The sequence below is a fragment of the Trichosurus vulpecula genome, chromosome 1 (genome assembly GCF_011100635.1).
Source record: "Trichosurus vulpecula isolate mTriVul1 chromosome 1, mTriVul1.pri, whole genome shotgun sequence".
Lineage (NCBI taxonomy): Eukaryota > Metazoa > Chordata > Mammalia > Diprotodontia > Phalangeridae > Trichosurus > Trichosurus vulpecula.
The window spans coordinates 146,639,390-146,654,356 of record NC_050573.1 but is presented as its reverse complement, the minus strand read 5'-3'; the positions used below and the strand labels follow the sequence as shown (position 1 = coordinate 146,654,356).

At 38.8% G+C, this 14,967-nt stretch overlaps 1 protein-coding gene across 1 annotated transcript in view; it reads right to left on the bottom strand.

The window, feature by feature from the left end:
• Positions 1-5,095: 5,095 nt before the first annotated feature.
• RGS22 (regulator of G protein signaling 22) overlaps positions 5,096-14,967 on the bottom strand; it is a 162,682-nt gene continuing 152,810 nt past the window's right edge. Inside the window, 4 exon segments of the mRNA XM_036740854.1 lie at positions 5,096-5,190; positions 5,513-5,618; positions 9,687-9,782; positions 13,811-13,960. Of these exon segments, the coding sequence (XP_036596749.1) occupies positions 5,096-5,190; positions 5,513-5,618; positions 9,687-9,782; positions 13,811-13,960 (447 nt within the window).

Here is a 14,967-nt window from a genome sequence, read left to right as displayed (position 1 = left end):
ACATTTTAGACCTGACCAAAATCATCAAATTATTCTTTATTCATGATTACAAAAATAGTGCATCTGTGTCAATAATACTTTCATGTTAGTGAGGTTTTCCATAAATGTATTGGGTAAGACATTTTGTATGATCGTTCTCATACGAGTAATGAATTAAATTCCTGTAATTTTATACATCTTTCAATTCAAAAACAAATGCTGATACAAGGTAGAAGACAAACATCCTGTGTGACAGATTTGGTCTGCTCGGCACACATGCTTGTGTGTGTGGGTGAGAGTAAGAGTCTCGTTATGTTACTCTCTGAGCAGCTTGAAAACCACACTATTCAAAATCCACACTGCCAATTAGGGTCACAGTTTTTATCGTCATAGTCACTTTTCTTGATTCCTTGGCTTAAAATAATTATGTGATGGGAGAAGGCAAAAGCAATTAAAGAGAGGCAAACTTTTAAGTTTCCAAAATATTCCGATTCCTGTACTCGCCACTACAGGCCCAGGGTGCATGAAATAGAAGCATCCTGTCAGAAGCTACTTTTCCAAATTCACTAATAAAAAGAATTGCTGTTGAAGGGCCAGGGGGTGGTGGGACAGGACCATTCTGTAGTGTGATACTCTGATTAGAGGTCTTAAGTACATGGGGAGGATTTTATGTATTTATCACGTAGAAACAATTGTCAATGGTGTAGACATTATAAGTGTCAGTAAAAAAATGACTTTTTAATGTTAAGAATACAAACTAACAATATAATTTTAATGAGATCAAAAGACTTTATGATATTAAACCTGCCTCTTTTGTAAAGAATGCTGTGTTCCAGTTTTGAAACAGACAAATTACAATCTTGGGATCAGGCTTCAGTTGAAACCCAGCCGATGAGGGGGTTTTTATTTTGTTCAAAAGTTTCATAAATGGTACTTCCCAAGGTGACCAATAAAGGTGAAAAAAGATCTCCCTAAATATAAGGTAAATTCATCGGTCTGAATCTTTACACCCTCCCCACCCTAGCTCTTGCCTGGGGCTGTTGATAAAAAGATACGATATGCACTTAATACTTGTTGTTTGAAGGTGGTATCATCTTACTAATTATGCACTAATAGCAAAATATTTTAATTCTATTAAGCAAATTAGAAGACTCATCTAAAGTCATTTATCTTATGACTCACCTGTAACATTTGTGAATACCTATAATTTGAAAACCATTAAAGCAAAAGAAACCAAATTTTATTTATAATGTAGACTTGTTTTAGATCATCCAAATTCATTCAGGGTCTTCATTTCATAGACTAGTTGTATTTCAAGTCTCCCTATGAAAAAAGAAAATACTATATTTTACAATATGACAAAGGGCTAGAGGAAAGGGATATTCAAATTAAATTCAACTCACAAGTTTGTTTGTTTTTTTACCTCTAAAGTAAAAAGAAATTAAATGATGTAAGAAAATAATATTTTAAAAACCCTGGACTCCTAAACAGATAGAAGATGATTAGATAATTGTTTATAATAGTTCACTGTACAAGCATCTTTTATAATTTCTTTAAATAGCAGAGCTCCATTAGCTTATAATTCTATTGATGTGAGTATTCTTTTCACCAATATAAATGACAACATTTTATTTCTTCTCATTCTGGGTGATTCTTTTTCATTTTTTCCAATAAATCCCCCAACTCTCTGGAGTCTCTAATGGAGACTTTCTTCTTATTGTTTTAATACCTTTTTAGGATACACTGTATCATTCAAATAGTCTATCTTTCTGTGGGGGGGAGGAAGGGAACTTTAATTTTTTTCTGTTAATGATAATTTCTTTTCTATCCTTCCCTCCCACCCCACCTCATCAAAACAAAAAATCTTCACATAGTCAAAAAAAGAAACAAGCATAATCAAGCAAAACAAATAAGACATTTTCCATGTTAAAAAAAAATGTGTCATTCGGCATCACTAGGAGGAGGGTGTTATGTTTCAATGATCCTCTGAATTAATGTTGGTAAGTGCAATGATCAGAGTTCTTAACCCTTTCAAAGTTGTGTATTTTTATAAAGTAATTGTTATTTTGGCATTTTGAACTGAATGTCCAGTAGCTATCTTAAACTTAATATATCTAAAACAGAATTTGTTGTTTATACCACTAAACCATGTCCACCTTCCATACCCAACACAAGCTTTTGCTATTACTGCAGAGGGCAATACCATCTTCCCATCCCTCGGGCAGGCTCACAACCTAGGAGTCTTATCCTAGATTCCTCATTATATCTCATCCCTCCCCCCAACCGCTCCCCTCCCCCCACCTATATCCAAGCTGTTGCCAAGGCCTATTGCTTTCACTGATCAAAACAACCAGCTCTTGTGAGTCTTTGTTGGCGATGTGGTCCATCTTACTCATGCCCACCACGCAATTCCCTATTGCCCTTTGAGTGATTTATAATTCTTTGGAGACTGTGGTATTCCATGGTTTTTAACCATATAGTATCACTTGTATAATATATTAAGAAGATGGGTCTTTTTTTTTCCTGGGAGGAGCTTGGGGGTCATTAAAATCACTGTGCGATTTCCCCAAATACAAGCCTAAACCCAGAAGATGAGGGAAACTCTATGATAAGTATAAGTCAAGCCTCAGAAAAGGAATGTATTGTCTGCAAGGACTCTAGGAGTAGATGGAAGAAATGAAGGGATTTTAAAAAATGGAACTAGAGCTTTTGAGGGGAAAAATGGAAGGAAAGTAAACAGCTTAGAATAGAAGATAGAAAACTTTACCCAAGTAACGAACACCCTGAAAAATAGAATGGAGCAATGTTCAGAGCAAACAGAGCTCAATGAAATAAGACTAAAGAATAAAGTCAAAAGACTGAAAAAAATCAGACACAGTAATTAAGGTATCAATGGTAACTTTGGAGAGAGCAGTTTCAGTTGGGTGATGAGGTCAGAAGCCAGTTCACAAAGTGTTCAGAAGTGAATGAGAGCAGAAGTGGAAGCACTAAGTGTAGACAGCTCTTCCGAGGAGTTTGGCCAGGAAAGGGAGGCAAGATAGAGGGTGAGAGCTACTAGGTATGGTAGGATCTGGTGAGAATTTTTAAAAGAAATTTTAAAAGAATTTTTAAAGAATGGGATGATGAGGGCACAGTCTCTGGGAACCCCTTGAACCCTTGAACTCTCCTTGAATCTTCCCACTTGATCTGGCCTTGGCCTGAGGTTATAACCATTAAGCCCAAATGCCTACCTTGCCCAGTCCTCTATTGTCCAGCTGTTTCCCACCCTTAATCCTGTTTCCCATCCTTAATCCTGATCAAAATATCTATGCCCTAGCTCTGTTACCCCAGCCCTTTATGGTCTGTCATTTCTATATAGCCTTCAGCTATTTCCCTCACCCTGGAGTCTGACCTCATCCCAGTCCCTTCAAGCTCCTCCTTAGACTCTTCCTTAATTCCCTCCCTAGACCCCTCCTCTGGTCACCCCAGACCACCCCTCACTCCCTCCCACAATCTTTGTGTATATAATCTCCATTTTGCCTCCATGAAGTTGGTCAGATCCAATCTAGCTCAGATTGATCTGGCCTGCTTTCCTTACAGGCGTTGCAAGGGGTGGGATCTCTTGGGGCAGGGCTATTTGGCTAACTCTTAATAAACTTTATCTTTTCCCTTGGCTGAGAAAGCTTGAGTCGAATTCTTTCGGCAGGACCTGATGTGTCGGTACTTTGGGGTGTCGAGCACCTCTCACTCCAAACCCTCATCAGGGATAGACTTAGGAAGGAAGGCTGGTGGGGGCAGTCTGTGAGAGAAGATGGGAAGAGATTAGAATGAAAGCACATGTAGAAAGGTTGTTGTCTTGGTGAGAAGAAATCTCTGCATTAGAGACTGATATAAAAGGCAATGGGGTGGGGGAGGTGATAAGGAGTGGTGAGATAAGGAGGAAGGGAGAAGAGGAAGCTCCATCTTCTCAGTAAACTATGAAGCAAGGTTTTCAGTTGAGAGAAAGGTGAGTGGAGGTGCTGTTGGAAGAAAGAAAAGGAAGTTTGGAACATCCATTGTATAGAGTGGGATAGAGATGATAACAGAGGAATAAAAAAATATTGCCTTGCTATAACAAAGGCTTACTACCAAGAGGGAATTCTTTTGTTTGGACTTTCTGTAGGACATCTTTCCTGACACTGGTAAGCAGCTTTGATGAACATATGTAACATCTCATTTGATGTTAAAACTCAGTGGATTATTTAACATGTCCATCATGGCATCTTGTATGATTGTGATGTATATTTGGAAAGTTTGAGCACCTTCAAGATTGTATTTTACTGTACTATCAGGTCCTTTCGTAGACTGCTGAAGGCTCAATTTGATCACCCACAAACCAAGCTGTTCATTATCTACCTCCTGACATGTAGATAGAATTGTTGTCAGCAAAGACCCAGAGTCTGTTGCCAGGCCTTCAGATGAAGCCTAGTAGCCACTTATTACATCATTAAGAAGAACACTGGATATCAGCTGTGTGATCCTGGGCAAGTCACTTAATCCTGTTTACCTCAATTTTCTCATCTGCAAAATGAGCTGGAGAAGGAAATGGCAAACCACTCCAGTGTCTTTCTCCAGAGAGAAGCCCAAATTGTGTCATGGAGAGTTGGACACAACTGAAAATGACTGAACAACAAACTATTATCACAGATAATAAGTATAAATCCAAAGAGTTCAGGACTAACTAGAACAGAATTACCAAATTTTTATATGAATAATCAGAGGAGAGAGCAAAACTATTTTAAAAATATTACTAATGAAGAATAGATTTATTTATTTAATGAAGAAGAGAAATTTTTCCCCAACTAGCAAACTATCAATCAGGTGCTGAAAATTTGAATCAATTTCTTTTTTTTTTCCATGTGAAAAACATATCTACCTAATATAGACATTTTAAGAATAAAGGGGATAAACTCTGGACATGAGTATAAAGAAAATACCACTTGTATAGTATATATCTCCTTGATAACGATGAATTTAAGCAACTTAAGTAATATAGAAGGTCATATCAATTGCTGTCAAGACAAACGAGAAACTTACAGGGGAAGGCAGAGACATAATGAAAACAGGAGAATAATGGACAATGTTAGTGCCAAGACACTCACCCTTGCTGGTCTTGTAAAAACTTGCATCTTGTTACATTCATATTCAAAGTTGAGGAAACAAAAGTTTTAGCACTACTAGGTAATGAGGGGCCTGAATAAAAATAATAAGGGAAATAGGAAGAAAACAATAAATATTATTAAAAATGTCAAATTATTCATCTCTACTATGCAACTGTATAGCAGTTAGCTAGAGTAAAGCAATCTATGGACAAAAACAACAAAGAGAAGGGGCAGCTAGGTAGCTCAGCCCTGGAGCACCAGCCCTGGAGTCAGGAGGATCTGAGCTCAAATCCGGCCTCAGACACTTGACACACTTACTAGCTGTGTGATCTTGGGCAAGTCACTTAACCCCAATTGCCCTGCCTTCCCCCCTCAAAAAAAAAAAACTTAAGAAAAAAACAACAAAGAGGGACCTGCTAAGTTGTTTGTTGTGATCTTTTTCTCCAGGTCTTCTTGGATTTTAAGCAAGGTTCTCTCCTGCTCCAGAGCTTCTATGTATTTTGAGTAGCACCAGGAAGGCTGTAAAAACAATTTTCAAAGTTAAATGAAGAAGATGTGCTATCTTGCAACTGCTATCAAGATTAATTTCTCAGCCCATCTTTGCCCATGTAGATACATTTGTGTCAAAATAAAGTACCCATCTTTGGTTTCTGTTTCCATGCCATCAACTTCAATTCCCTGGTAAAGAATGTGCTCGTCAAAATTATCAGGATAGTTTTATAGCTTTATGGTCATCTTTATGTGTTTGCTTTGGTTTATAATTAATTTAAATGTTTAGGAGAGATCCGGATGATTTAAGTTGATGAAGCACACTTCTTGGAACAATCACAAACAATCACAAGTAAATTCGGAATGTCCACTTTAAATAAAAAAAAAAAAACAGCCCAGAGTATCTTGACCTTTTGCTAAATTCTGTACCATTGACGCCTTCCCTGTGTGCATGTAAATAAAATTTATTCCCAAAAGTATTTTTAAATGGTACTATTTTATCTGAAACATGTTGCAATAAGGTGCCAAGGCTGATGAACTTGGATCTGAACTGTATTGATCTATGAGCCACTGGTGATGCTAGTTTTTGATCTACCCAAATCAACCATTTCTTTTCTCTTGCTAACAATTGATTTCTATATAATTAGTCAAACTGGCTAGAGTTGAATCCAATTTGCTTAAGACACTTGAAAACATCAAAAATGGCCTTTCGTAGAGACGTCATAAACTTCAATTTAAAAAAGGCATGTATATGGATAATGCAGAAATTTGCTTTGCATGACATATTTGTGGTGGGTTCTGTTTTTCTTTCCTTCTCAATGGATGAGGGGAGGGAGAAAAAAAGAGCCTCAAAGGAGAAATAAACGTGTTGCTCTTGATAAATGGGATGTGATAATGAATGAGGGAGAAAAGGCAGAAGTATTCGACTCATTTCAACTTTTTTTTGTGTGACAAGGAGAACTGTCTTTGGACCTAGAAGGAGAGAATAAAGATGGTTAATGGGGAATTGAAACCCAAGATAAGTAAGACAGTGAGTAAGATTGACAAGGAGCTGCCCTTGATGAGCTCAAATCTCCAGGCCTGGGTGAACCACACTTCAGAGATGGGAGAAAGGGGCAACCAAAGCTGCTGAGCCACTGTCAGTATTCCTCAAAAAATCTGGAGGATGAGGGAGGTAGAGATGATGAAGACTCTTCCAATGAGAGTGACTTCAATTCTCAGCAAAATTCTCCATTAGTTTCCTAATTAACTCTCTGTAACTAGTTTGGCTTGAGGCAACACCTTTTACTCTTTTACCCTGGCTGCTATACTACTGAGCTGCCTTCTAAGGTGCAGAAAGAGGGGCAGGGGAGAGATAGTAAAAAAATCTGTGGAAATTTCTTTTTGTTGTTATTTTACCTTATTTGGTATGATTCTTGCTATTCTGAATTGGTGAAGGGGGGACATGGGGTTGGGTATAATCACATTCATGACACTTAATCACTTAATAGAAATACATGTAAAGTCCTATACTTCAAAATAGCATTGCAAGTAAAGACAGGGGAGATGTGAGTAGACAACAGTTTGTTTGAAAAAAATTTAAGTATTCTGGTGTACTGCAAGCTTAATGAGAGTCAAAGGCCTGCCGTGCAAGCCAGAAGACTTTACACGATCGTTGGAATAGGACTGGAAAGGACCTCAGTGGCCGTCGAGTCCAGCCCCCTCAGAGGCCATAGTGGGTTATGGGATTTGCTCAAGGTCACACTGGTAGAACGTTTCAGAGGTGGGATTTGAACCCAGGTCCTCTAAATTCACAGTGATCTTTCACCAGTGCTACCATATCACTTGTTAGGCTACATTAAGAGAGGCACCCTGAATCCATCTTGCTGTGCTTCCTCCTGACCACATTACATCTAGACAGCATATTGTGTTCAGATCTGGGTACCTTGTGGAGAAAATTGGAGAATGTATAGAAGTGGGCGATGTCTATGGTAAGGAGGTTCAAAACCATGCCAGAGGGCTGAAGGAACTGAAGATGGTTAGCCTGGAGAAAAGGCAAATGAATGGAAGGATGGATGGACAGACGGATGCATGAAGGAAGGAATGAAAAAGCATTTGCTAAGCACTTACTATGTGTCAAGCACTGTGCTAAGGGCTCAGAATACAAATACAAAAGTAAAGACAAATCTCTTCCCTCAAGGATATTATATTGTAATAAGGAGAGAAAACACCAGTGAAAGTTGAAGGCACATCTAATTGGTTGGAACAGAAGCTGATGAATTTGGATCAGGTTCTACAAAGAGTAATTCAGTTTGAAAACAGTTGTAGAGGGGCAGCTAGGTGGCTCAGTGAGTAGAGAGTGCTGGCCCTAGAGTCAGGAGGACCTGAGTTCAAATCTGGATTCAGACACTTGACACACTTACTAGCTGTGTGACCTTGGGCAAGTCACTTAACCCCAATTGCCCTGCCTTCCCCCCTGCAAAAAAAAAAAAAAAAGAAAGAAAACAATTGCAGAGGTGCAAAGAGTGATCTGACTTGAAAAATCCAACTTTAACCGGCTCCAAAATATCTATTTAGGTGCTGCAGAAACAAGATAAAAGACCACCATTGGTTGCTCAAATTCGAAGTCAAATGTTTACAGAAGAATCTTTCCAAAATGGGGTCATGGAAAGTTGGACACAACTGAACAAAAATGCTTTTTCATCTAATCCAATTCAACCACTATTCAAACTAGGAACTTGAATGGGAGTGCCTTCTGGGAGGGAAGAGCCATGGGTGAAGCTAGCTTTTGGGAGTGACTCCGTATGAATGACAGGTCATGATTGACACATACTTGGTTAAGAACTTGGGGTCATCCATAGCAAGAACAAGACCGTGTGGGAATTTATTTGTATTTATTCTCTTTATATTTATAGTTGTCTTCTCCATTAGAATATAAAAATACATACTTATAGTTTTCCATTAGAATATAAGCTTTTCGCAAATAGAATTTCTTTTTTTCTTTGTATTTGTATCCCCAATGCCTAGCAGAGTATCTGGTACATAGTAGGAGCTTAACAAATGTTTCACTGATGGGCAGCAGTGGGGGACTGGGTGATTGACAGGTACCTGTCCTAAGGCCCTGCTGAAAGGACCCAAATGTACAGCTATCACACTTAAAATACAGAAAATACAAGACTGAGAAAGTCAATCTAATGTTTGTGAATATTTATCGAATTATATGTTTATCAAAAGAGATGGGAACTTTTTTAATATTGAAGAAGTCAACAAAATAGAGTGTATTTTGATTAAACTTAAGTAAATGAATAAAAATGAAATTATTAATTACTTACTGTGTATAAAGCTATGTGCCAAGCACTGGAGACACACATACAACAGTCAAGAAAGTTTCTGCCCCAAAGGAACTTCCATTTTAATAAGGGAAAACAACATATGTAGGAGAGTGGTGGCCAAGGAGGGGATATTTAGGTATGGAAAGTTATAGGGATAGTGAGTGGAACTATAGGGAAGTAGGCTGACAACTCCTTTCCAGGGTGATGATAGTACTGATTTGATTATGGCTCTGGAAAGGAGGGGTGGTGCTGAAGTGGGGGGGGGCAGAGAACAAGGTGTAGCAGCCATGCTGAGGCCACTCACCAATCAGCATAGTGGGGAAAGAGTAGACCATAGCAGGTGTTTCAGAGTTGAATGGGTTAAGACCTCTGGGGCATGGTCTCTGTTCTAAGTGGCAAGATGGTTAGCTAGAAGATGGCTTGGGGAGTATGGGGGTAAAGTGGAAATGAAAGTGAAACATGGCTGCGGTCTGCCTAAGAGAGTGGGCTAAATGAGGCACTCATCAATGGGGGTGGGGTGGGGAAAGTGGGATCTCTGGGATCTCTGGAGTCGAAAGGGTTAAAACCTTCAGGGTATAGTCTGATGGCGGTGGGGGTGGGGGGAAGGTGACTGGCTAGATGGCTGGGAGATAGGCAAATAACACACTTGTATACAAATTGTTTAACTGAGCTGATGATGGGGCAGCATGAAGTTTTAAACTCATCTAATAAACAAATCTCTGCATCAAGAGAGGAAACATACTACAGAAAGATGGCGATAGCCCCTGCAATACACTTGACTGCTTACCTGTCGGTTATAGGCCTGGGTAGTTAAACCTGTGGTGCTGCTTATTCTCCCTGAACCTGAACCTGAACCACTCAGTGTTCTTGATGCATCCTGTAACTTAAAGTGTAAATGTGACAGCTTAATGGAGGGAAAAATAGAATATGAAGATCACCCCATGTTCCTAAAATGCTATAGAACATTATTCAAATACACTTTATTTTTTGGTAAAGTAACATGAGAGTTAATGTTATACCAAGGTCTATCACAAGCAAGTGCAGTGTAGCCTGTGATTATTTATTTCAAATGATCCTCCCATTGTTCATCTTAAATTTTTCTTATTAATCTACGGTCATTTGATTTTCATAATCTAGTCTGCCTGTAGTCTGCCCTGTTACATGGTGGTGACACTGGACAGGATAAAGAGTAGAACAGGGCCTGTCCTCAGGAAGCTCTCTCATCCTTCTGGTGGAACGTGGCATGGACATAAACAAGCCTCCTACAGACTAAGGAGGGAAGTGGGCCAAAAGTGACAGGAGGAGCTCTGGGCAGCAGCAGCAGGGGCAGGAAGGCCATCCCGGGGAGTATTTGGAGAAGAGCTGGCACAGGAATTGAGTCTTGAAGGAAGATAAAGATTCTTAGGCTAAGTCCTGTCCATTACCCTGGCTTCCCGGTCCATGAACATTTTCAACTGCCATTAGCTTCACTTCGACTCCACCCAAGGACACAATGGGAAACACTAAAACCTTCCTAATCTTGATCCCATTCTCACCCAATAAATGCTCTAGGCTCCATAATCTGTAACTCTGAGAGTCCTCCATGTGCTCATCAGCTGCAGTTTTCTACTCTTCTGGTCCTGCTCCTGCCCATGGGACATGGCCCCCCAAATATGGGTGTACCCCAAGGCTCTTTCCTGGGTCCTCTTCTCCTACATTCTTTCTGAGTGACCTCATCAGCTCACTGCATTTATTCCCATGTGTATCTGAGAATAAATACCTGTATATCTTGGGATCATCAGAGCAAAGACCATAATTAAATGTGTATATACACATATAGGCATATACACATATGCATACATATGTGCACACGTACACAAACATATATGTAAACACATTTTTGTATGTGCATGTATGTGTGTGTTGTTTGTACCTGGTGTACCTTATTCACTCTTTTTTTTAGGACTTTATATTTCTCCTTTATTCACTTTGATTCAATATTCTCACCTAATGTAAGGTGTTTATTTTTTTTTTCCATCCTGGTTCAGTCATCCAGAGTGTTAGTTTAAGGTCATCTGGACATCTGCTAAGCCTGCCTTCTTTGTTTTTATCTAAGGAATTTATGAAGAAGTTTTAGGACCCTGGGGCTCTCCACTGGAGACTTATTTACTTTTAAGCTCAAGTGTGTACAAGTGATAGAATGTATGAAGAGCTGAGACACATGCTAATGCCTTCCCTTGCAACCATAGGAGGCACTTTACAAGGAATGGATAATGCCTATAATTATATTAATATTAAGCTTTCTATTAGAGACCTGAACACACTAATAGCCTTACAGAGTCTCACCCGTATCAGGGCAGACTCAACAACATTGAGATAATCTGTGAGAAACCTAGTAGGCTCTACTGGCATGTATTTCAAAGCTCATGTGAGACAGGATTTTGTATCAGTCTGAGAAAGGAGATTATCTACAGCTAAGCATGAAGACCAAGAAAAAAATTCTGAGTCAGTAGGATAATTTATTCTTCCTGAGTCAGACCTTCAGGTTTGCTTAACATTAACATCTATCTCCCACGGGTTTAGATAGACAGAGTATCTCTTTCCCCAATTACTCTAACAAAGGGCAGTGCTATGCTGCTAAAATGCAGCCAGCCCTACACAGCTGCCCACTTCCCATCCTGTCCTCCTTACCACACACAGAAGAAGGAGCCTGCTTTGGAGTAGGTGGCTGAGATAGTGCTCTGGTTGGGTGGCTGCAGCCACTACATAACTTTCCCCTAACAGTTTGATTTATCCACAGTGGTCATGGGATGTTTGGGCTGCAGAGAATGCAGAGAGCTCATTGCTTGTGCTCTCCTGAGGCTGCTCACCTAGCGCACAAATTAGAGCCCAAAGCATTTAACTTCCATCCAATGAATAGACAATTACTGCTTGATCCCACATAGAGTTGTTTTGTTACTTACACTTTTCTTTTTTTTTTCCTCTGGCATTTATTTACTATATTTTTAGTTTGAGCTAATACATATTTTGACATTTTTCATTAATGTGCTAATTAAAGGTTTGCTTGATTTTTAAAAAATTAGATGTATCTTAAAAGAAAAAAGATTCTAAACTCAACATTCTCAAAATCATTCCAAAATAAAATTCATTCTTATCTACTATAAATTAATGTACACAAACTAATATAAAAGTATTACATACTAAGCGAATTTTCAAATGAATGAGAGTATTTCATGTGAGTGTCTGATCTGACTCTAGATCTTACTTCCACTAGCTTCATATTATAAATATTCACTTTGTAATTCTGACTTCTCTACTGAAAAAGTGGGCCTGTACTACATAAACCAATATCTGAAACTCCTGATAGAAAACTCTTGAAAACCACTAAAATGTGTATCTTATCTTCTTCCTTGGATCAGTCATTGGAAGGTGAGTAACTCAAATAAACCTCACTCTATAACCCAGAGAGGCCTGGTCTCAGGACTCTACCCCCGTCTAGGGGCCTTGCACACCAGGCATGACCAGAGACTAGTTAACTGTCCTCTCTCCCCTCTCCCTCAGACCTTTTTACCAATTTCTCTGGGAATAAAAATCATATCAATACAACGCCCCCCCTCCACACATACACTTTTTTTTTTCCTATGATGGGTGTGACAATCTATTTGCCCTATGGCTCTATTTATAATCTTGTGATTTTTGAGTCATAGGCTGCCTACTACTCCCTGCTCCCTCACAAACTCCATGTCAGTCCTATATTTCCTGGGTCTCTTTCACGCTCCATCCCACCCTTCCACTATGCCCTTACAGCTCCTGTACTCCTGTTAACAAATTTCCCCTCCTAGTCTTCCTGCACCTTCCCCTGGAAAGTACGTTGCACATATTTTGTATTTAGTTTTCTATGTACATGTTATTTCTCCCTAACAGAATATAAATTTTTAATAGCATTTTCTTCCAATTATATGTAAAAAATAATTTTTTACATTTATTTAAAAAATTTTGAGAAGCAAATTTTTTCCCTCCCTTCTCTCCCTCCCCCCCTCCCTAAAACGGTAAGCAATTTGATATAGGTTATACATATATGCAATTATGTAAAACATATTTTCATGGAATGTAAGTTTCTGGAAGTCTGAGGATGTTTCATGTTTATCTTTCTATCTCAAGCGTCTAGCATGGAACCTGGTATTACAGTAGGTGCCTAATAAATATTTTCTAGTTCACAATTTGGATGCCATCAAGTCGTTACTTTCACTCGCACATTTAAATAGTTGCCTATTCTATCAGCCTCTCGAATAGATCCCCTTTCTCTCCACTCACGTGGTCCCTACCTTAGTTCAAGACCTTATTACATCTCACCTGGACTATTGCAATAGTCTCCCAGTCGTCCATCTCTTCCCACTCTTACCCATCCTCGACAGAGCCATCAAAGAGACTTCATAAGTGCAGGTCTGGCTATTTCATTGTTTCCTACTCAATAAACTCTAATGGCTCCCTATCAGCTCCAAACTCCGTTTGGCATTTAAAACTTTTCACTCTCTGACTGCACTCTACCTTTCCATCTTTACTACGTATTATCCCCACCCAAATCCTCTGTGACCCAGCCATGTTGGCCTTCCTTTGACAAGGCACGCCATCTCTCATCTCATTTTCCCCTCATGCCTGGAATGCACTCCCTCCTTACCTCTGCCTCTTGGAGTTCCTGATTTCCTTCCAGACTCAGCTCAAGCACCACCTTCTAGACTGCAAGAGTCTTGAGAACACGGATTCTTTCCTGTTTGTCTTGGTGGTACCCATTGCATCTGGCACAAGGCCTGGCTTGTTAAGTGATTATGTGAATTCTCTGTATCCTTTTCCCTCCTTTAACCTCTTACATACATCCATGTCATACATACTTTTTAAAGCTCTGATCACAAGAAGCAATGAGATTCATCTTACCTTTACTTTGTTGTCTTCACTGGGAGTGGCCTGTTTTTTCTTATATTCTTTTCTTCTCTCTGAAGTAGTCACAACTTTCTCATCAGTTAAATTGCTTTGAAACTGACAATATGCTGGCCAGTATTTAAAAAGAACCCCAAAAATGGTCATCTGGGCACAAGCAAAAGGGTACTAAGATTACGATTTTATACAAATGTCCTGACTAAAATAAAATTCACCATAATAATGGATTAACTAGTCCTTACTTAGTATCCGGCATGTTTCCTGCAACTTATTGTCTCCAGGCAGCTTCATAAAAGCTATACACATGCTGATCATCAATTTTTTTTTATTACCAATGAAAAGTTTTTGTTTAAAAAAATGCAGTTAAGAGACACTTTCCTCTTTATATGTCTCATACCAATTGACTGAATTAATAGAAACATTCATTAGGTTTTGGGAGGTTTTTCTTTTTAACAAGGAATTTATGGTTTCTTTTAAAAATTGCCATACGCATTGCTATTTTATCCAACTTTTCTAAACATTTAGCTCATCAAGGAAAAAACCCTACTTTTTTCTTTTGGAGAAAGGAAATACCATTTTGCCTCTGGAAAAACTCTTAAACAACACTGCAGATGTAAGAATAAATCTTGGACAACTTTTAAATGATATGATCTTTCTTTTTAAGTGAAAGCAAGAAAAGCAACATTTAAAAAGCAGAATGGCGCCCTTAACTAATGCCCTCCATTAGGATACTCCACATTAAGTGATCACGATATTTCTATAGATAAGAATTGTGCTCAAAAGTCTGTGCCAAATTCCTTCATTAGTTCTGCAATGCACACATGCTATTTCTTGCAAAAACTTAGTACTTGCCACATCAGATCAGGCTGTCATCCTAAGAAATTCTACATCTTGTTGCTTATTAGCTATGGCTTTTACCTAATGCTGTAAAAAACAACAAAAAAAACCTCATTAGGCTTTAAGCTGACTATTAGGGAAGGGAATAAGCATTTATTGAGCATGTACTATGTGCCAGTCACTATACTAAGCACTTCTCATTTGGTAATCATTAGTTTGATAACTATTAAGGCAAAAGAAAAAAAAAACATTATCTTATAAATGCTTCAGTGATCAGTTTATGATCCGAAGTATGACATTTGATTTTCCCTACTTCA